A 22,030-nucleotide genomic window follows, 5' to 3' on the forward strand; every position below is an offset into this window, starting at 1 on the left:
CACGGAACAAAATACACAGTAAGTACGCACAAACAAAACAAAATCTGTTATTCATGAACCCTAACCCTAAAAACCCGAAAAATAAACCTAATTACAATAAAATTACAAATCCGGAATCGATGAAACGTGGGTGAAATCGATGAAAAAGAATGGAAGTGAGTGAAATCGCCAGAAAATCGCCCCTCGATGAAAAAAGATGGAGGTGAGTTTGATTTTCAATTTATAACTGTAAAACGGGTTTGTTTTTCGGTTTAAACCGATAACAGGCGTTCCGCTATAAAAAAGTGCGGATCGACTTTGCCTTTCGCGAATATTAAGCGCGGAAGCCCTTCTTTCCGCGGAAAAAAGCGCGGAACAGATTAATTTTTTTTAAAAGGATCCAACGGCCAAGACATAATATGTTGGTAAAGAATTCCCTGACACATGATTGTCAGAAAACAGGAGCCTTAAAAAAACTCACTCTACACGGTCATACGCCTTTATTCATATCCAATTTTAAGGCCATAAAACTCGTATGAGACCATAATATTATCCGGATTAGACGCCCGAGTATGAATACACCTTTTTAGACGCCCGAGTATGAATACACCTTTTATGTCAGAGACAACATCCCTAAGATTTCTTTCATTCTATTTGCCATGACTTTCAGTATTACCTTCATCAACACGTTACATAGAGGTGTAGGTCTGAGTTCTCCCGCCAAAGTTGGGTGCTGCTTCTTTGGGATTAGAACCACATTTATGAGGTTGAGCCCATTTAAAATCTGTCCAGTAGCAAAGATTTCCCTTGTCATCGTAAGGATATCATTTCCAACAATATTCCAATGTTTTTGTTGGAATAATTTATATTTTTGTCACATGATTGGAGCCACGGTTGTTTTGATCTTTGTCTCCAAAAAATCTCCTTTTTATCAAGAATCAAAAAGAGCTGTTGTTTAGTTTCCTTATTTTCCTTGCATATTGATCATCTCGGCCACTTCATAGTTGTTTTAGTCTCAATTTGCAGATCTTTATTGTTTTACTGAAACAACCTGTGATTTCCCTCCCCACAGTTCCAAACTCTCCTCACATTGACGTACCTTAAGCATATCCTGAGTGTTATCACCATCCCAATTACTCTTAATATGAGAGCATAGGGGCTCTAACAGCCATGCATTTTCAAATCTATAGCCTCTTTCACATTTCACAGGGAGCTCAGCTCCCGTATCAAGAGAGAGTAGTGTCAGGTGTACATAATCGTGTACAAAAAATTTGTACGAAATTACATGGTAATTCATGTAGAATGTTTTAATTGGGGTACTATGTGAATATAGGGGTTATTCCAATTAAAATTTAACACGTATCATTTTGTACACAATTTTGTAACAAATTCATTAGGCCTAATATATTGAGTTGTCGTCAGAAGAAGATTCTTCTATATTTTACGGTTTAGCTAACTAAAATAAGTCTTTAATAATATTTAAGTTTTATTCATTCCGTCTGAAAGATTGCTATATCCTAATTATTCCTCCTCCAGGCTTAAACCAAAGGTTCTTTTAGATTTTTTACAATTCAAAAGTTATTCTCAATAATTAAATGTATTTTAGTCCAATTTTAATTAATTATTTAATGAAATGAAAATTAAATAAAACAGTTAATTTGGGACAGTAATACTTGGTCTATAAAAAAAATTTAGTCATCTTGAACAAAAAAAGAGAATGGATTAAATTTTTTCAAAACATGTGAATTAGGATTTTAGTTAAAATTGTGTGTAAAGCATCTAAATAGTTAAACAAAAGTTTCTATTATAAAATGAAAAATGCTACATACCCCAAAAATTATTACAATTTTTTTTTCCAAATACTTTATAAATATTAACTTTTCTGGTAATAATATGACACTATCTGCATTCATATGCGCCCATGAATTACAGTTCGACATGTGTCACAATCATTTTATACTCTCTCCGTCTCACTAGATTGTTTACGTTACTTTTCGACACGCTTTTCAATGCTTGTTTAAAGTATTCTTCCATAATATATATTTTTTTTAAAAAAATTCTGAAAAAAAGTTTTATATTTAAACTTTTATTCAAAAGAAAAATTAAGAAAAAATATTATGAAGCAAGTCTCGAAATACGTGTAAACAGTGTAAGTAAACTATCGAGCGGGAAGGAGGGAGTAATTATTTTGGTTAAATAGTGTACGTAAACTATCCTCGGTAATTATTTTGGTTACCTAATGCTACCCTTACAGAATACAAAGTGTCCAAGGAGATAAATCAGCAAAAGGACCCTACAACAAAGCCCCACATGTTACTCCTAATCACCACAGTTTCATATTCTGTTTTGTTAGTTGAACTTTTCTTTAACTTCCCAAAATCTGGTAACTATATAGTAACTAGTACACACTGCACACACTCTGACAGATCTAGGCACTTCACTTACCAGGTATTTGTACATTTCTTTCAGTTTACAATGTCTTTAAGAAAACAAAAAAGAAAACAATGTCTTTTTAATGTTTGATCATCTGGAGATTTCGAAAGTTACATCTCAGCTGTAGACTGGAAACAATTATTGTGTGATTTTTCCCCTGCTTTATGGACCGAGATTCGTATTAGTTACTACCATTTGACATGTTTTGATTAGTGATGTTCTTTGAAAAAAAATTAATCTGTGTTTTCGCGGTGTTGATGTTATTTGCCTGTTTAATGGAAGGACAAGTCTACTAATGTTGCGAAAATGGGAAGAAAGGAGATCAGTTGTTTTTCTTCAGTTAAGAGAGCTTTTAGTCTACAGTCCAGAAATAAGAGAAAACAGGTCTCTGTGTGTTTGATTTTCATATTTTTTTCGATATTTGATGTTGTTCCTGTTGTGTTTCTTTAATTTTTGACATTTTTTCTTGCGGTTTCAGAAGTGGAAAAAATGGCTTGGAAAACAAAGATCTTTGAAGCAGAAGTCCACTTCAGAAACGCGCAGCAGAAGTACTCAATGCCATGCTCAACGACCACAGATTCAAACAAATGGAATTGTTCGGCCTATTACAAGGACTCGATTTACTGGAAACTCGAGAGAGGAAGTGTCAGCCATCAAGATTCAGACAGCATACCGAGGTTACCAGGTATAAGCGATGAAACTTATGACTAATTGTGTTCTATATGTTTGATCTAATTGTGTTGTGACTGAACAAGATTACTTTCAGGCTAGGAGGGAATTGCGATCCTTGAGAGGACTTGTCAGGTTAAGGTCACTTGTGGAAAGTGCTGCTGTCAAAGGCCAGACAACAAATACTTTACAAATTATGCAAGGTATGTCCAGAGTGCAGTCCCAGATCAACTCTAGGAGGATCAGGATGTTGGAGGAGAATCAAGTTCTTCAGAGGCAGCTTCTGAGGAAGCGTGCAAAAGAACTCGAGGGCTTGCAGGCAAGCATTATATATCCAATTGGTTTCTTAGAATTTGACATGTGCTATAGAAGTAAGATCAGCTCTTCACTCTCCAGATATTTCAAGATATATTGTTATTTCATATCTGCAATTTCTTTAGGTTCTGCTACTGTTTTGCGGCATACACAGTACCAACAAAAAAGGAATGCAATAATAACTTATGGATCAGGCTAATTTGTTAATTCCACATTAGTATGATATTGTCCGCTCTGAGTCGAGCCCGCACGGATTTGTTATTGGGAACATGCCAAAAGGCCTCATTCTAACTAGAGTTGTCTGTCTGCTTATATTCTAGCAAACTGCCCCTCCCACAAACGATATGGACAACTCCTAACATTTGTAATATTTAGGATAAATGTGCTCTCTATTTTTCAATATATCATGCTCTAATATTAATCATCTATATTACTTCTTAGAATGAGTTCATGTGATTCAATTGTGGTATGCTATCTCTTTGTTTACTTCACTGCAATGGATCTCGTAAATTCTTCTTATGCTTGTCTTTTATCCTCATCTTCCATGAGTTTCAATTGGCATTCATGCACTAAATGTTGTACAGAAGGGGGAGGACTGGAATCACAGCTCACAATCTAAAGAACAAATCGAAGCAAGGCTATTGAGCAGGTACGAGGCCAGCATGCGAAGAGAAAGAGCAATGGCTTACTCATTCTCGCAGCAAGTAAGCATTTCATATTTCTACTCTCTTAAATATGCTTCATAGAAAAAACGCCTGCAAGAAAAATTAAAATAGTACAGAAGTTTTGTCGTGCCCAACGACTGAATTTTTTTGCATCTAAGTACTGTGATCCAATGAACAGCAAAAGTGGAAGAAGTCTGCAAGAACTACTAACCAACTTTTTATGGACCCAACTAATCCTCAATGGGGATGGAGCTGGTTCGATCGTTGGGTAGCAGCTCGCCCAGAGTCTAAGACACAGAAAGAATTTACCAATGATCATTCCTCTCTTAAGGATGCAAGACTGAACTTTGCTGGAAATGCAGTTGCCAAATCCTATGTTCGACAACAACTAAATTTTGATAAACCTATTTCAGCATGTTACAGTAAGCTAAATAGTCCTCGTAGTCACCAATCCCCTTCAACTCCCCTATCCAAGGCGAGGAAATTTAAGCCTCCAAGCGGAGGAGAAAGTTTATTCAGCATGGATTATGATTCAAAGAGCATGTTTAGTATGGATTCAGAGCTAAATAGGAAGCAGACTATTGCTGGATCATCGGTGAGAGATGATGAGAGTCTGGTAAGCTCCCCCTCAGTTCCACGTTACATGACAACTACACGCTCTGCCAAGGCAAAATTACATACCCAAAGACCTTTCAGCATGAAGAAAGGGCCTCTTGAAAAGGGATCAGCAGGTTATGCAAAGAAGCGGCTTTTAGGTCCACCAATGTTGGATAGCACCTCTATTGCAGATAACAGTGTGATCGATATCCCTGTGAATTAAGCTTGTTTTACGACATGAAGAAGAAGAAACAGGGTTATGAGGTGCAGAAGTCTCTCTGTTTTCCTTGTAAGATTAAGAATCATCTAACAAAGCACAGGTTTTATCATTTTATAAGGATGTAATGAACTTCACATTATCTTCCAATATCTGAATGCAATAAACTTCACTTTTTATCTGTTACATTTGTACAGACAATGTTCATGTTACTATTAAAATCTCATCTTAAATGAGCATCACTGAGGTATTCAGACATTGATGCATTTATACTTTTGAGGCTTCTGAACACTAAAATTCTTCCTTAAGTTTACTATTTGCCTATAACATTCATCCAGAAGTAACCAGTAACAGTTCCCTTACATTTGGATGTACAATTTATAACGGTGACAGTAATTGAAACCATTATTCGGAATTGCATATAAGATCATGATGCCAGCAGGTGGCAAAGAGGATTTATACCGAGGGTACTCCAAATCTGATGACCGCGATTCTAGTCAGTTCAAACTTCGTGTACCACAGTACAAAGATTAAAATGTTATGATAGCTTCCATTTTGTTAGAACATTTCTAAATTTAGCTAAAAAACAATCCACCTATCTTCCTAAAAAAAGATAGGCTGCTTGCCGCCAAGCACAGCCAAGGCCACCTGCCATAAGTTGATGCATGGATACTTGACAGTCGCAGTCACAGAGACCAACTCCATAACTCTGTTACTTTATAACTTATACTATTATGTGACACGGCATGAAATGCCATAGTGCAAAAGCAGAAGCATGCATCGATAGTCTCGTAGTCACGTATGGCAACTGATGATGAATACATGTCAAATCACATGACTTGAGTTGGTTTTTCTGCAATAGATGCAGCCATGCACATGAATGAAGTATAAATACATGTTATTAAGATCAATAGTGGTACATATTCTCCTTAAGATTTTCTTAATTCTACATATAATTGGTACTCAATTATAACCTGCAGCAAAATGTCTGTGTTTCTACAGGCTTCATCTGCTCCCTCATCACTTAGGGCAGCTGAGCCTGAAATTGTTCGTCGCTCATCAAATTATCATCCCTGCGTTTGGGGTGATCATTTTCTTGCATATAATACACCTGATCACGCGGTATATATTAATGTCTTAATTACCATGGTTTTATTGTACTACTACTGCTACTACTAATATGCACATGATGATATCTTTTTCTGTGCTAAAACTAATGTGCACAAAATATAATGTCTTATTTTTGTGCGACATACTTGCTGTAGACGCCTGATAAGGACACAATCCAAAAAATTGAAGTACTAAAGGAAGAAGTGAAGAAGATGCTACTGAAAGCTGCTCATCAGCCTCAACAACAGCTCAAGTTAATCGATGATATTCAACGATTAGGTTTGGCTTATCGTTTCAATGTTGAGATTGATGTTGCATTAAAGCGCATGAATGAGATGCATCACGAGCTCTGCAGAGTGAAAAACATGAATGACCTCCACTTTGTAGCTCTTTGTTTCCGGTTGCTTAGACAACATGGTTATAATGTCTCTTCTGGTACGTCAATGCAGATACCTTTCTTCTACCCTTAGCATTAATTCTTTATATGTCTCTGTTCCAATCAATTCGATTTGTGAGAATGATCATTCATGATTTTCTGCTACTAAATAGAATTCTGTTTCAAAGCATTAAATTTCTTGATGTACTTGATAAATGAAGTCCTCATGAACCTAGCTCTATAACTAAAGTCATGCACAGATGTCTTCAACAAATTCAAGGACGAGAGCACAGGGATATTTAAGGAGTCTCTGAACAAAGACGTCGATGGACTGCTAAGTTTATATGAAGCAACACATCTTAGAGTTCATGGAGAAGACATACTTGAAGAAGCATTAGCCTTCACAACCTCTCATCTTGAGAGTCTCAAATCTCAGTTGAAAGATCCTCTTGCAACGCATGTCATTCGTGCACTTGAAATACCATTATGGAAGAGTGTAAACAGGGTTGAAGCTAGGCACTACATTTCTCTTTATGGAGAGGATGATTCTCATTCTAAAACACTTTTATGCCTTGCTAAATTAGACTACAATCTTCTGCAAAAACTTTATCAATGTGAACTGGGAAAAATTTCCAGGTATGCATGTTTATGTATAGAACAGATAACAATTATTAACCTTAGCTGATTAGCATTATACACATAAGTTAGGTTAATATTACCATGTTATGTTTGCTTCTCTAGCTGGTGGAAGAATTTGCATCTTAAAGAGAAAATGCCATTTGCAAGACATAGAGTGGTGGAATGCTATTTCTGGGCTATAGGGACATCTTTCGAGCCCCAATACGTGCTTGCCCGAAGCTTTCTAACAAAGTTGCTTGCACTTGTGACAGTTGTTGATGACATGTATGATGTCTATGGTACTATTGAAGAGCTTACACTCTTTACAGAGGCAATCCAAAAGTATTGTTAAATAGAAATATGACTTGAGCACATAGTTTCATTTCTTTCGATCAGTTCTTTAAGAGAATTGATGTGTCCAAAGAAATGTAGTTTAGCTGAGTAATTGGTTGATACTCATAGCTGGTTGGATACATGTTCAGGTGGGACATCAGTGCTTTGGATCAGCTACCGGAGTACATGAGGTACATCTATCGAGTCCTCTTGGAATTCTATACAGACGTGGAGGAAGAACTGAGCAAGGCAGCAATTCCAATCAGTCGTGCTCAGTATGCAAAAGATGCTGTGAGTATCTTGTTAAGACTAGAGTATGCTGCAATAATGATTACTTAATTTTAAGTACGTAGAGCCTGATCCGTGCCAAGCTAACATGAATTATCTGTTCCTATTTTCAGATGAAACGGATAATTCAAACATATATATTTGAGGCCAAATGCATTAACAAATGGATAGTACCAACAATGGATGAGTACATGTCGTTTTCATTAGTAGGCACAACTATACCAATACTCGCGGTCCATTTCATGGTGGGGATGGGTGACATTGTTACCAAAGAAACCCTTGAATGGTTATCTTCTTTCCCCTTGATTATCCGAGCATCAAGCTTATATTGCAGACTCACTGACGATATGGCTGAAGATAAGGTATCACATGAGTTATATTAATACGTACTTAAGAGTCACTTAAGACCCTTGAGGCCGTTCTGTTTATAATTGAAATGAAACTGCAGGTAGGGAAGGCAGAAGACACGGCTTACGTGGTCGGATGTTACATGAGACAGCATGGTGTGTCAAGGGAACATACATTTGCTGAATTTGAGAAACAGAAAACTCAGGCATGGAAAGATATGAACTCAGAGTGCCTCCGTCCAACTGCAGTCCCAATTCCCCTACTTATGGTAGCTCTTAGTTCATCACGCCTAGTATACGTTTGCTATGAATATCAGAACATTGATGGATATACTACATCAGATACTGTAACACCCCCTTCTTAAAATAGAAGGGAGATATTACTTAAAATCCAAAACCTGCAAACAGAGCACTAATATATTTCTAACAATAATTAAATAGTCTAAAATCTCCAAAATAATATTAAATCTCCAAAATGTCTAAACCAAAAATATAAATGCTGAAATCTCTAATAAGAAATTAAGTCTAAATAATGATAGAAGTCTGAAATCCTAAAAACGAAATAAAGGGAGCTCTCCATCACACAGTCCCAGATCCCCCTAAGCACCTGCCAGAAAAAGAATACGGCATGAGCCAAACGCCCAGTACGGATTTGGAAATACAATTTATAAAACAAAAGATCAGAAATAAATAATCAGCAATTTTCAAATAAACAACAATTTTAAAAATAAGTAAGGCTGAAACAACGAGGGGTTAGGATATTTCATACCGAGATCAGAACAGATACAAATACACACATCATAGGGTACCTAATGCGTGCAACAGAATGGTTAACGTGTACGGCATATACAACGTCACCATAAATCAAATCACAAATCAAATCCTGGGTGCACCCACGTATCCTGAACAAATATCAAATGCGCAAAAGCTCCTCCCAAGAGCTAACAGAAGGATACGCCGTGACCAATCACACTGTCACGGAAGTGTCATGTCACTGGTGCCGCAATGACATGGCTGTAGTACCCCTACAGCTGGTTAACTCGGTATACCCTAAATCACTAAGGGTTCAAAATAAAATATTCTCGCAAATTTAAAATCACCTGATACAAGTAATTCAGATTACCAAAACAAAGGGTGTCATAAATAATTTTTGAAAATCGCATAAACAGATATCTAAAATTTTCCAAATCAAATTTTAAAATAATTTTCGGAGTCAAAATGATCAGATAATATTAACGGAGCAAATAAAATATGGAATTGAGTGAATCAGAGACATTCAATTTTAAGATGAGTAGCGCTGAATAAAAAGGGGATAGGATCCGTACCTTGGATATCGCGAATTAAAACACTAATAAAATCCGTAAATGCTCCGCTAAATTCCCCGACCTCGATCTAAATAATAAAATATAATTTATTATTAGCATAGGTTCCGTTTTACATTATCCAAATTATTTAATAATAGATTTATTACTCGAGAATTAGGCTTATCAGTCTTGCTTTAATATCAATATATAACATTTAATATTCAAAGAGAGAAATGATCCTGATGTTGTTCTCTGTACTACATGTGATCTTTATCTTATTAAATATTAATATAAAAAATGATGCCTCAAACATGTATTAACATAGTTTTACCATTCTATATTAACAACTCACATCAACTAAAGATTAAAAATAGTAGCACATGCACCCCTCAGCTACACTTAATACCCTAATTAATATATAAAATCTATCACACTAGTTTATAGACAAGGCACCCAACAAATAATATTATACCTATATGATGACACTATAATAGAATATAACTTATAAAACATGCATATGCACTTATGAAATCAACGTAATTCAAGTATCAGTTACGCAGAGTCGCACAAAAATAATATAAAATAATAGAAGTAATAGTTTAGCAAACAAGCTTAATGTAATGAGTTTATAAATTATAACTCGGTATAACTTTAATATTACAATATCACGGGTTTGGCTCCGGTAAGATTTTACAACAACCTATACACACAGGCACAAACTTGAATAACATAATTAATAAAATAACACCCTAACTTACTAATAAGTCAATAGATTATATGCAATTTTCGAAAATAATTAGCTTATACATAACACCAATTATTAGCATGCCTCTATCACACATAATATCTATAATCTTATTATAATAATATTTACTAGTACAAAAATATCAATCAAGGAAGCATGTATCATGACCAAATACTATTTTATACCTAAAGACATGATGATACAGTATGCTAAGGAACAATACATAAGCTTGTAAATTACCTTGAAATCAGACCTTATGTTATCGTATCAAATTAAGAACTAAGATTCCTCTATTTTCCCTTTCACCAGAGTTCGTCCCCGCACCTCTGTCTCGTCCCCGCGGCTACTCTATTTTTATTAATATACTCGATAACCTAACTTAATGGATAAATATATAGGGTGATAGATGCCCTATGACTTTTAGGATTTTAATAATATCAATCCCTTTTCTTTTTAAATTAATCTATCTATAAACTAATTCTGATTCTAACTCTAACTCAAATCTAATTATTATTATTATTATTATTTTACATATATTACATATATACCCCCTTAAAAAGGATTCCGTCCCCGGAATCAAACGAAACTAAATACGTACCTGAATCGAATAAATGCGGATATTTCTCACGAATAGACTCTTCTAATTCCCAAGTAGCTTCTCTCTCCGAATGATTTTTCCACAAAACTTTCACAAACGGAATGGTGTTCTTCCTCAAAACTCGCTCCTCTCGAGCTAAGATAGCCCCAGCTTCTTCCTCACAAGAAAGATCCTCTCTAATCTTATGTAATGGATACTGAACTACGTGTAACGGATGATATTTATAGCCCCTCAAAACAGACACGTGAAACACATTATGTACATGAGATAGTTGTGGCGGCAACGCAACTCTATAAGACACTTCCCCCACTTTCTCCATAACATCAAAAGGTCCAACATATCTCGGACTAAGTTTTCCCTTCATACCAAAACGTTTAACACCCTTACAAGGTGACACCTTTAAGAACACATGATCACCTGGTTCAAATCCACCAAACTTCCGATGTTGATCCGCATAACTCTGTTGACGCGATCGAGCCTCCTTCAAACTTTCTTTAACTTTCTCCACCTTCTCATTAGTGATTCTAACTAGCTCTGGTCCTTCAATGACTCTCTCTCCAACCTCATCCCAACAAGATGGTGCTCTACATCTCCTACCATACAAAGCTTCAAATGGTGGCATACCAATACTCGCGTGCCAACTGTTATTATACGCAAACTCAACAAGATACAAATACTTATCCCAGTCACCTGTCCACTCCAAAGCACATGCCCTCAACATATCCTCTAACGTCTGGATCGTTCTTTCTGACTGTCCATCGGTCTGCGGATGAAAAGCTGTACTAAAACTAAGCCTTGTACCCCAAGCTTGTTGGAAACCCTTCCAAAATCGCGATGTAAATCTCGTATCCCTATCAGAAACTATCGACACAGGCACACCATGAAGTCTAACAATATCTCGCTGAAAAATCTCTGCCAACTCGTGAACAGGAGTAGTCTCTCTAATAGGCAAGAAGTGGGCGGACTTAGTGAGTCTATCAACCACCACCCATATGACATCGTTCTTCTTGAAGGTCCTCGGCAAATGAGTCACAAAATCCATAGTAATGTTTTCCCACTTCCAAACTGGAATATCTAGCTGCTGCAACAATCCACTAGGCCTCTGATGGTCTATCTTCACTTGTTGACATGTAAGACATTTTCCCACAAATTCTGCTATATCTCCCTTCATTCCACTCCACCAAAAGTGCTTCTTCAAATCCCTATACATCTTGGTGGAACCTGGATGGATAGAGAATGAAGAACTATGAGCCTCCTTCAAAATTTCCTCACGAATCCTCGGGTCTGCGGGCACGCACAATTTACTACCCAACCACATCACACCCTCATCATCGACATGAAATTGTGTTTGCTTTCCACCTGCCACCTCGGATCTAATAGCTTCCAAACCTGTATCACTCTTCTGAGCTTCCTTAACCCTTGAAACAAGATTCGGTTCCACTTTCAAATTTGCAATGCTACCACTTGATCCTCTAACATACAACTCAACACCCAAGCGCTCCAAATCTGAAATAAGGTGCGGCTGAGTAATGAGAGATGCAACACTCCCCAAGTTCTTCCTACTAAGAGCATCTGCCACTACATTCGCCTTCCCCGGATGGTACTGAATATTTGCATCATAATCCTTAAGAAGTTCAAGCCACCTCCGCTGCCTCATGTTAAGCTCATTCTGAGTAAAGATGTATTTGAGACTCTTGTGATCAGTAAAGATGTCACAAGTCTCTCCATAAAGATAGTGTCTCCAGATCTTCAAAGCAAAGACCACTGCTGCTAACTCCAAGTCATGGGTAGGATAATTCACCTCATATGGTTTAAGCTGCCTAGAAGCGTAAGAAATCACTTTCCCATGTTGCATAAGAACACACCCCAATCCTCTCTTAGAAGCATCACTATACACCTGAAAACCTCCACTCCCTGATGGCAACACAAGTATTGGAGCTGACACCAACCTCTTCTTTAACTCTTGAAAGCTCTTATCACGATCATCATTCCACTTGAACTTAATTCCCTTCCTCATTAGCTGAGTCAATGGTAAAGCTATGGAAGAGAAACCTTCCACAAAACGCCTATAGTAGCCTGCCAAACCCAAGAAACTCCTTACCTCTGTCACATTGCTAGGTTTGGACCAATTAGTAATAGCCTCGACTTTCGCAGGATCCAACTCAATGCCCCTACCAGATACAACATGCCCCAAGAATGCCACTTCCTCCAACCAGAATTCACACTTGGAAAATTTCGCAAACAACTTCCTCTCCCTCAAAATTTCAAGTACAGTACGTAAATGCTCCTCATGCTCCTCTCTGCTCCTAGAGTATATCAAGATATCATCGATGAAGACCACCACGAATTTATCCAGATAATCATGAAAGACCCGATTCATCAAATCCATAAATACCGCTGGTGCATTCGTCAACCCAAAGGACATCACGAGAAACTCATAATGACCATAACGAGTGCGAAATGCAGTCTTCGGAACGTCTTCCTCCCTAACTCGTAACTGATGGTAACCAGATCTCAAATCTATCTTCGAAAAGTACTTCGCCCCTTGTAACTGATCAAACAAGTCATCAATGCGTGGCAAAGGATACCTGTTTCTGACAGTCACCTTATTCAACTCCCTATAGTCAATGCACAATCTCATAGAACCATCCTTCTTCTTCACAAACAACACAGGAGCGCCCCATGGAGACACACTTGGTCTGATAAATCCCCTATCCAACAACTCCTGCAGCTGCTCCTTCAATTCTTGCAACTCAAGTGGTGCCATTCGATAAGGCGCCTTAGAAATAGGCTCGGCACCTGGAACAAGTTCAATAGTAAACTCCACCTCTCTATGTGGTGGCAAACCTGGTAGCTCATCCGGGAACACATCTTCATACTCCCTCACAACTGGATAATCCTCGATACGAGGTTCATCCTTCGATGTATCCTTCACGAAAGCAAGGTAGCCATCACAGCCCTTAGACAACAATTTACTCGCCTTTAGAGCAGAAATTAACTTAACATCCCCCTTCGGCTGAGACCCTTGGTATACAAATTCTGGTTTATCTGCATCCCCAAAGATCACCCTTTTTCCTTGACAATCAATTGTCGCACGATGTTCACTCAACCAATCCATGCCCAAAATAATGTCAAAGTAATGCATCTCCATGGGAAGCAAGTTAACCTTACAACTTCTATCTCCAACAGCTATCAGACACTCTCGATACACATCAGAAATAACAACAGAATTCCCCATCGGGGTAGAAATAGACATATGAGGATATAATAATGAAGGTGCAACGTCAAGATGACGAACAAACGATAAAGACACAACAGAATGGGTTGAACCAGTATCAAATAACACATAAGCATCACGTCTACCAACAAGAAGTGTTCCTGAAACGGTACCTGAATTAGCTACTGCCTGATTTGCCGTCAATGCAAACACTCTGGCTGTAGGATTCTGCTGACTTCCACTGCCACTACCACCGCCAACTCCTCCTCCACCAGGGTTGCGTGACACTGTGCAATCCCTTGCCTTATGGGACATGCTATCACATAAGAAACAAGCCCCAGTCTGTCTGTAACAAGCTCTACCTGGATGATGTCCACCACATGTAGTACAAGGAGCCACAGGAATCATATTGGGGTTTCCCCCATACACTGAGTAACGGCTCTGTCCCTGCTGACGATTCTGCCACTGTCTAGGCTGCTTCTGTCGCTGAAACTGCTGATTCTGATTCTGACCAACATACTGATTTCGGCCGTGGAATGACTGACCACCCCTATTCTGATTCTGTCCGCGCCACTGTCCTTGCTGACCATTCTGACCTCCATACCACTGTCTACCCTGTGCAAAACCCTGATCATCCCTAGTCCTCTTACTACCACTGTTAGACCTGGAAGTCCTGAAATCTATGCGCTCCTTCTCAACATCCTTTGCTGCATCAGCCGCCTCTGCCACATTATCAAATTTAAAAGAAATTATGGAACCCCTCAGATGAGACTTCAACCCCCATTTAAATTTATCAGCCTGCTGCGCAGCAGTCCCTGCAACTGTCCCAGCAAATCCAGCCAGCCTTATAAACCTCGCCATATAATCAGTAATGCTCTCATCCTGGTGCTGCATAATAGAATGAAACTCCCTCAAATAAGCCTCCCTATCAGCATTAGAAAAGTATTGCTCATAGAATACTTCCTTGAATCTCTGCCATTCCAAAGCCTCTGTATACTGCTCCCCTTTAGTAGCTTTCACTCCTCTCCACCACCTCTGAGCATCCCCCTCCAACTTATACACAGCTAACCTGACCTTCTGAATCTCATCACAACCCATTGCATCAAAAATCTTCTCGAGATGAACAATCCAATTTTCAGCATCAATAGGAGTCGGTGCTGCACTAAAAGAATCTGGTTTCTGCTTCACAAACCTCTCCAACCATACAAACGGCTCTAACTGATGGCCCTGACCATTCTGATTCTGATTACCATTGCCATTCTGATTTTCGTGTCCATTTTGATTTCCCTCTCCATTCTGATTTCCTTGGTTTGCCAAAGCCTGCTGTACAGCCTGAGCCACTGCTTGCCCTATCATCTCAGTAAGCTGAGCGGGGTCAATAAGAAAGGGATCACGTCTAGGAGGCATCTACAATATAAGATAGCGAACGAATGAAGAGTACGAGAATAAATATGATGAAGCAGTTACAAACAGATTTCAAATGATAAAGCAAAATGAAACGATAAAGAGCATAATGAAACGAAATTAAATGGAACACCCATCCTATCGTCTACCCAAGCTCACAGGTCAACCTAAGTAGGCTTTCTACAAGAAAGAACCTAAGCTCTGATACCATCTCTGTAACACCCCCTTCTTAAAATAGAAGGGAGATATTACTTAAAATCCAAAACCTGCAAACAGAGCACTAATATATTTCTAACAATAATTAAATAGTCTAAAATCTCCAAAATAATATTAAATCTCCAAAATGTCTAAACCAAAAATATAAATGCTGAAATCTCTAATAAGAAATTAAGTCTAAATAATGATAGAAGTCTGAAATCCTAAAAACGAAATAAAGGGAGCTCTCCATCACACAGTCCCAGATCCCCCTAAGCACCTGCCAGAAAAAGAATACGGCATGAGCCAAACGCCCAGTACGGATTTGGAAATACAATTTATAAAACAAAAGATCAGAAATAAATAATCAGCAATTTTCAAATAAACAACAATTTTAAAAATAAGTAAGGCTGAAACAACGAGGGGTTAGGATATTTCATACCGAGATCAGAACAGATACAAATACACACATCATAGGGTACCTAATGCGTGCAACAGAATGGTTAACGTGTACGGCATATACAACGTCACCATAAATCAAATCACAAATCAAATCCTGGGTGCACCCACGTATCCTGAACAAATATCAAATGCGCAAAAGCTCCTCCCAAGAGCTAACAGAAGGATACGCCGTGACCAATCACACTGTCACGGAAGTGTCATGTCACTGGTGCCGCAATGACATGGCTGTAGTACCCCTACAGCTGGTTAACTCGGTATACCCTAAATCACTAAGGGTTCAAAATAAAATATTCTCGCAAATTTAAAATCACCTGATACAAGTAATTCAGATTACCAAAACAAAGGGTGTCATAAATAATTTTTGAAAATCGCATAAACAGATATCTAAAATTTTCCAAATCAAATTTTAAAATAATTTTCGGAGTCAAAATGATCAGATAATATTAACGGAGCAAATAAAATATGGAATTGAGTGAATCAGAGACATTCAATTTTAAGATGAGTAGCGCTGAATAAAAAGGGGATAGGATCCGTACCTTGGATATCGCGAATTAAAACACTAATAAAATCCGTAAATGCTCCGCTAAATTCCCCGACCTCGATCTAAATAATAAAATATAATTTATTATTAGCATAGGTTCCGTTTTACATTATCCAAATTATTTAATAATAGATTTATTACTCGAGAATTAGGCTTATCAGTCTTGCTTTAATATCAATATATAACATTTAATATTCAAAGAGAGAAATGATCCTGATGTTGTTCTCTGTACTACATGTGATCTTTATCTTATTAAATATTAATATAAAAAATGATGCCTCAAACATGTATTAACATAGTTTTACCATTCTATATTAACAACTCACATCAACTAAAGATTAAAAATAGTAGCACATGCACCCCTCAGCTACACTTAATACCCTAATTAATATATAAAATCTATCACACTAGTTTATAGACAAGGCACCCAACAAATAATATTATACCTATATGATGACACTATAATAGAATATAACTTATAAAACATGCATATGCACTTATGAAATCAACGTAATTCAAGTATCAGTTACGCAGAGTCGCACAAAAATAATATAAAATAATAGAAGTAATAGTTTAGCAAACAAGCTTAATGTAATGAGTTTATAAATTATAACTCGGTATAACTTTAATATTACAATATCACGGGTTTGGCTCCGGTAAGATTTTACAACAACCTATACACACAGGCACAAACTTGAATAACATAATTAATAAAATAACACCCTAACTTACTAATAAGTCAATAGATTATATGCAATTTTCGAAAATAATTAGCTTATACATAACACCAATTATTAGCATGCCTCTATCACACATAATATCTATAATCTTATTATAATAATATTTACTAGTACAAAAATATCAATCAAGGAAGCATGTATCATGACCAAATACTATTTTATACCTAAAGACATGATGATACAGTATGCTAAGGAACAATACATAAGCTTGTAAATTACCTTGAAATCAGACCTTATGTTATCGTATCAAATTAAGAACTAAGATTCCTCTATTTTCCCTTTCACCAGAGTTCGTCCCCGCACCTCTGTCTCGTCCCCGCGGCTACTCTATTTTTATTAATATACTCGATAACCTAACTTAATGGATAAATATATAGGGTGATAGATGCCCTATGACTTTTAGGATTTTAATAATATCAATCCCTTTTCTTTTTAAATTAATCTATCTATAAACTAATTCTGATTCTAACTCTAACTCAAATCTAATTATTATTATTATTATTATTATTATTTTACATATATTACAGATACCAAGACTAAAGAACTTCTACGCACTCTGCTTGTTGATCCGATTCCAATGTAAACTATAAGCTTTTCAGTTTTGTAAGTTGGAGTCCTCTCCAGATTGAATACATGTTATAATAGTTTTCAATAAACAGTGTTTGATGTCATTAGATATATATATTAGTGATATAACCAAAATTTCATATCAAAATAATTTTTATTTGATTTGACATTTTAACCAAAAAATATCAGTTTGATTATAGCTAACTTGTGTTGATTCCTGAATTAGTGTTAGGATTATTTTAAAAATATTTTTCAACGATCCAACTGTATTGATGTCAATAGATATATATATTAGTGATATAACCAAAATTTCATATCAAAATAATTTTATTTGGTTTGACATTTTAACCAAAAAACATCAGTTTGACCAGTACAACTAACTAGTGTTGAATCCTGAATTAGTGTTACGATTATTTTAAAAATATTTTTCAACGATCCAACCATATTGATGTCAATAGATAAATATATTAGTGATATAACCAAAATTTCATATTAAAATTATTTTATTTGGTTTGACATTTTAACAATCAAGTATCAGTTTGACTAATACAACTAACTACTGTTGAATCTTGAATTAGTGTTTCGATTATTTTAAATTTTTTTTTCATCGATCCATCCGTATGGATGTCAATAGATATATATATTAGTGATATAATATTTTTTCTGAAATTCTTGAAATGTCACCCAAAAAAATAAATGTTAACATTAATATGGTTGGATCATGAAATAATATTTTTTTAAAATTGAAATTATCAAAAATCATGCGCTAATTTACGACGGAATTCGTCATAAATTATTATCTGCAAAAAAATTGAGAAAATTCAAATTTATCGTCAAAATTTTGGGGAAAAAGTTAAATGTCCCTCTTTGATAACTTACGACGAATTTTAATTTCCGTCGTAAATTGGATGTTCCAATATTTACCGTCACAAATATTTCGTCGTAAATTTAGATGAAATACTTTTTTTATTCAATTTCAAGTTAAAATTTTAATAAAAATATTTAACTTACGACGAAATGTTCAAATCGTCGCAATTTCAAATGATTTTTATTTTCCCACCAAAATTTTTTGGGAAAAAGTTAAATTTCCCTCTTTGATAACTTACGACGAATTTTAATTTCCGTCGTAAATTTGACGATCGGATTTTTTTCGTCGCAAATATTTCCTTGTAAATTTATATAAAATATTTTTTTATTCAATTTCAATTTAAAATTTTAATAAAAATAATTAACTTACGACGAAATGTTTAAATCGTCGCAACTTCAAATAATTTTTATTTTTGTTTAATCGTATCGTCCATAATTTTATTAATAAAATACTAAATTTACGACAGTTTTGGGTTTCGTCGTAAATAATTACGACGCTTTACATTTTTCTGTCGTAAGTTGGGCGCGCATTTTTTTCCGTCGTAAGTTGGTCGTCGTAATTGGCCTATTTTATTGTAGTGTTACCCATTGTCTTGATATTTTGGTTTACGTATTTGTTATGGATAAAAAATTGGGGTGTAGTTAATGTGAGATCTTTGAGAGGTTGGAGATTTAACGACAGTTTTCGGGGGACATTACTTAACGTTGCATTTACATAATAATTTTGGAGATTGTTTAATGCAGAAATCAAATTCCATATAAGGGGTACTTTTTGTGAAGTAAGTCCTCATCCGAACACATAATTATTTAACGGTTAATTTTTTTCTGTTAACGACAAAATTAATATATAATTAGGATTTGGGTTAATTAAAACATGCTAGGTCTAGTACTTCTTCTCTAGAAGTATTATGATTTCATATTACTTTTGGCCCATATCAGAATAAATGTGTAATTGTATCGAACTTCTTAACCCCAAACAAATAATCAAAATTAGATTTAACTTTTCTACAACACTAAAACAGTACAAAGATTGCTGTAAGAAAAAGAACTTGTTCAAAAATAATGGGCTGCCCGCTAAGCACACCCAAGGTGACCTGCCGTTAAGTGCATAAACAGGCCAACTCCGTAACCCTCTTCTGCATAACCAAAAAAAATCAATAATATAACATGCATCGAATAGTCACATTACGGCAACTAATTTCATAACGAATTTAAGTATAAATACATGTTATACTGATCAGTAGTAGTGCACATTCTCTCATTGATATTTTCCTGATATAGTATTGGTACAAGTGATTCCAACTATCAGTATGTCTGTGTTTGTTCAGGCTTCTGCAGGTCCTCCACCACCCACGGCAGCCGAGCCTGACATTGTCCGTCGCTCGTCAAATTATCATCCCTGCGTTTGGGGTGACCATTTTCTTGCATATAATACCCCTGATCACGCGGTAAATATCAGTATCTCTTACCATGCATGCTTAACTAATATTTGTTTTGTTGTAATACCACGAATGATCACATAATATTTGATGTACTTGCCTTGCTGTAGACGCCTGATGAGGACACAGTGCAAAAAATTGAAGTACTGAAGGCAGAAGTGAAGAAGATGCTACTGGAAGCTGCTTCTCAGCCTCAACAACAGCTTAAGTTGATTGATGATATTCAACGACTTGGATTGGCTTATCATTTTGAAGCTGAGATTGAGGCGGCATTAAAATGCATGAATGATATGTATCATGGGCTCTGAGATTGGCTTCTTGCAGCGCAAGTTATCCGTGCACTTGAAATACCGCTATGGAAGAGTGTAAACAGGGTTGAAGCGAGGCACTACATTTCTGTTTATGAAGACGACGATTATCATTCTAAAACACTTTTATGCCTTGCTAAATTAGACTACAATCTTCTGCAGAAACTTTATCAAAGTGAACTGGGAAAAATTTCTAGGTATGCATGGAAAATATTTTTTTTAAATCTTTTTCATCTATTTAGTTTAACAGTCGTTAACCTTGAAAACTGTCGATCCCCCGTCCCCCAATGTAAAGAATCCAGTGAGACGGAGGAAGTAACTTGTTAGCATTCTACTTTCTACATATATAAGCGCGCAAGGCCTAATATATTTGATTGTACTTTCTACTTATCCAGCTGGTGGAAGAAATTGAACGTTAAAGAGAAAATGCCTTTTGCAAGACATAGAGTGGTGGAGAGCTACTTCTGGACTATAGGGACATCATTCGAGCCCCAATACGTAATTGCCCGGAGCTTTATAACAAAAATACTTGCACTTCTGATAATTGTTGATGACATGTATGATGTGTATGGGACTGTTGAAGAACTTGAACTCTTGACAGAGGCAATCCAAAGGTATATATTGTCAAGTAGTATTTATTGTACTTTGCAATTGATTTTTCAAAGTCTTCAAATTCTACCGATACGTGTTCAGGTGGGACATCGGTGCTTTGGATCAGCTACCAGAGTACATGAAGTGCATCTATCAAGTCGTCTTAGACTTTCATACAGAAGTGGAGGAAGAACTGATGAAGGCAGGACTGCCAATTAGTCGTGCTCAGTATGCGAAAGATGCTGTGAGTATCTTGTGTTGATTATAATTTAACAAGCATGTCTAGAAGCCTGTCTGTTCCTAATTATTACTTGATTTTAAGTACGAGAGCTATGCTGCCAAAGTTAGTTATAATAAACATATCTTCTTCCTAATTTCAGATGAAAAAGTTAGTTCGATCATATATTTTTGAGGCGAAATGCGTTAACAAATGCATAGTACCATCAATGGATGAATATATGCCGCATTCATTAATAGGCACAACTATACCAATACTCGCAGTCCATTTCATGGTGGGGATGGGTGACATTGTTACCAAAGAAACCCTTGAATGGTTATCTTCTTTCCCCTTGATTATCCGAGCAACAAGCTTATATTGCAGACTCACTGACGATATGGCTGAAGATAAGGTATCACATGAGTTATATTAATACGTACTTAAGAGTCACTTAAGACCCTTGAGGCCGTTCTGTTTATAATTGAAATGAAACTGCAGGTAGGGAAGGCAGAAGACACGGCTTACGTGGTCGGATGTTACATGAGACAGCATGGTGTGTCAAGGGAACATACATTTGCTGAATTTGAGAAACAGAAAACTCAGGCATGGAAAGATATGAACTCAGAGTGCCTCCGTCCAACTGCAGTCCCAATTCCCCTACTTATGGTAGCTCTTAGTTCATCACGCCTAGTATACGTTTGCTATGAATATCAGAACATTGATGGATATACTACATCAGATACCAAGACTAAAGAACTTCTACGCACTCTGCTTGTTGATCCGATTCCAATGTAAACTATAAGCAGGCTCTATGAAGGATTGTACAGACCGGTGTGTACCAATTTACTTCCATTTGCAATGAAAGTGTCTCGTTTCTTTTTCTGATTT

General features: G+C 36.4%; 3 protein-coding genes across 3 annotated transcripts; all 3 read left to right on the plus strand.

Moving 5' to 3' along the window:
- The first annotated feature begins 2,417 nt into the window (after window positions 1-2,417).
- Window positions 2,418-5,061, plus strand: LOC141704829 (protein IQ-DOMAIN 2-like). The gene is made up of 5 exons (XM_074507997.1): window positions 2,418-2,796; window positions 2,891-3,097; window positions 3,179-3,452; window positions 3,946-4,100; window positions 4,240-5,061. Exons 1-5 carry the CDS (start codon window positions 2,719-2,721, stop codon window positions 4,879-4,881), a joined length of 1,356 nt encoding a protein of 451 aa, XP_074364098.1. The 5' UTR covers window positions 2,418-2,718; the 3' UTR covers window positions 4,882-5,061.
- Window positions 5,062-5,859: 798 nt separating this feature from the next.
- LOC141704839 (sesquiterpene synthase Cop-like) lies at window positions 5,860-22,027 on the plus strand. The gene is made up of 7 exons (XM_074508006.1): window positions 5,860-5,997; window positions 6,141-6,420; window positions 6,622-6,997; window positions 7,103-7,321; window positions 21,028-21,169; window positions 21,306-21,554; window positions 21,641-22,027. The coding sequence occupies exons 1-7, from the start codon at window positions 5,860-5,862 to the stop codon at window positions 21,935-21,937; spliced, it is 1,701 nt and encodes a 566-aa protein (XP_074364107.1). The 3' UTR covers window positions 21,938-22,027.
- Window positions 19,873-20,755, plus strand: LOC141708952 (sesquiterpene synthase Cop-like). Its single transcript, XM_074512815.1, has 2 exons — window positions 19,873-20,035; window positions 20,137-20,755. Exons 1-2 carry the CDS (start codon window positions 19,898-19,900, stop codon window positions 20,332-20,334), a joined length of 336 nt encoding a protein of 111 aa, XP_074368916.1. The 5' UTR covers window positions 19,873-19,897; the 3' UTR covers window positions 20,335-20,755.
- Window positions 22,028-22,030: the final 3 nt, after the last annotated feature.

The sequence above is a fragment of the Apium graveolens genome, chromosome 2 (assembly GCF_009905375.1).
Source record: "Apium graveolens cultivar Ventura chromosome 2, ASM990537v1, whole genome shotgun sequence".
NCBI classification, from domain to species: domain Eukaryota; kingdom Viridiplantae; phylum Streptophyta; class Magnoliopsida; order Apiales; family Apiaceae; genus Apium; species Apium graveolens.

Excerpts from the sequence above, each read along its gene's own strand:
- LOC141708952 (XM_074512815.1), top strand. The coding sequence starts at position 19,898 with ATGTCTGTGTTTGTTCAGGCTTCTGCAGGTCCTCCACCACCCACGGCA. Across the intron at positions 20,036-20,136 it reads ATAATACCCCTGATCACGCG|ACGCCTGATGAGGACACAGT; the intron begins GTAAATATCAGT and ends GCCTTGCTGTAG.
- LOC141704839 (XM_074508006.1), top strand. The coding sequence starts at position 5,860 with ATGTCTGTGTTTCTACAGGCTTCATCTGCTCCCTCATCACTTAGGGCA. Across the intron at positions 5,998-6,140 it reads ATAATACACCTGATCACGCG|ACGCCTGATAAGGACACAAT; the intron begins GTATATATTAAT and ends TACTTGCTGTAG. Across the intron at positions 21,555-21,640 it reads ACGATATGGCTGAAGATAAG|GTAGGGAAGGCAGAAGACAC; the intron begins GTATCACATGAG and ends ATGAAACTGCAG.
- LOC141704829 (XM_074507997.1), top strand. The coding sequence starts at position 2,719 with ATGGGAAGAAAGGAGATCAGTTGTTTTTCTTCAGTTAAGAGAGCTTTT. Across the intron at positions 2,797-2,890 it reads CCAGAAATAAGAGAAAACAG|AAGTGGAAAAAATGGCTTGG; the intron begins GTCTCTGTGTGT and ends TTGCGGTTTCAG. Across the intron at positions 4,101-4,239 it reads CTTACTCATTCTCGCAGCAA|CAAAAGTGGAAGAAGTCTGC; the intron begins GTAAGCATTTCA and ends TCCAATGAACAG.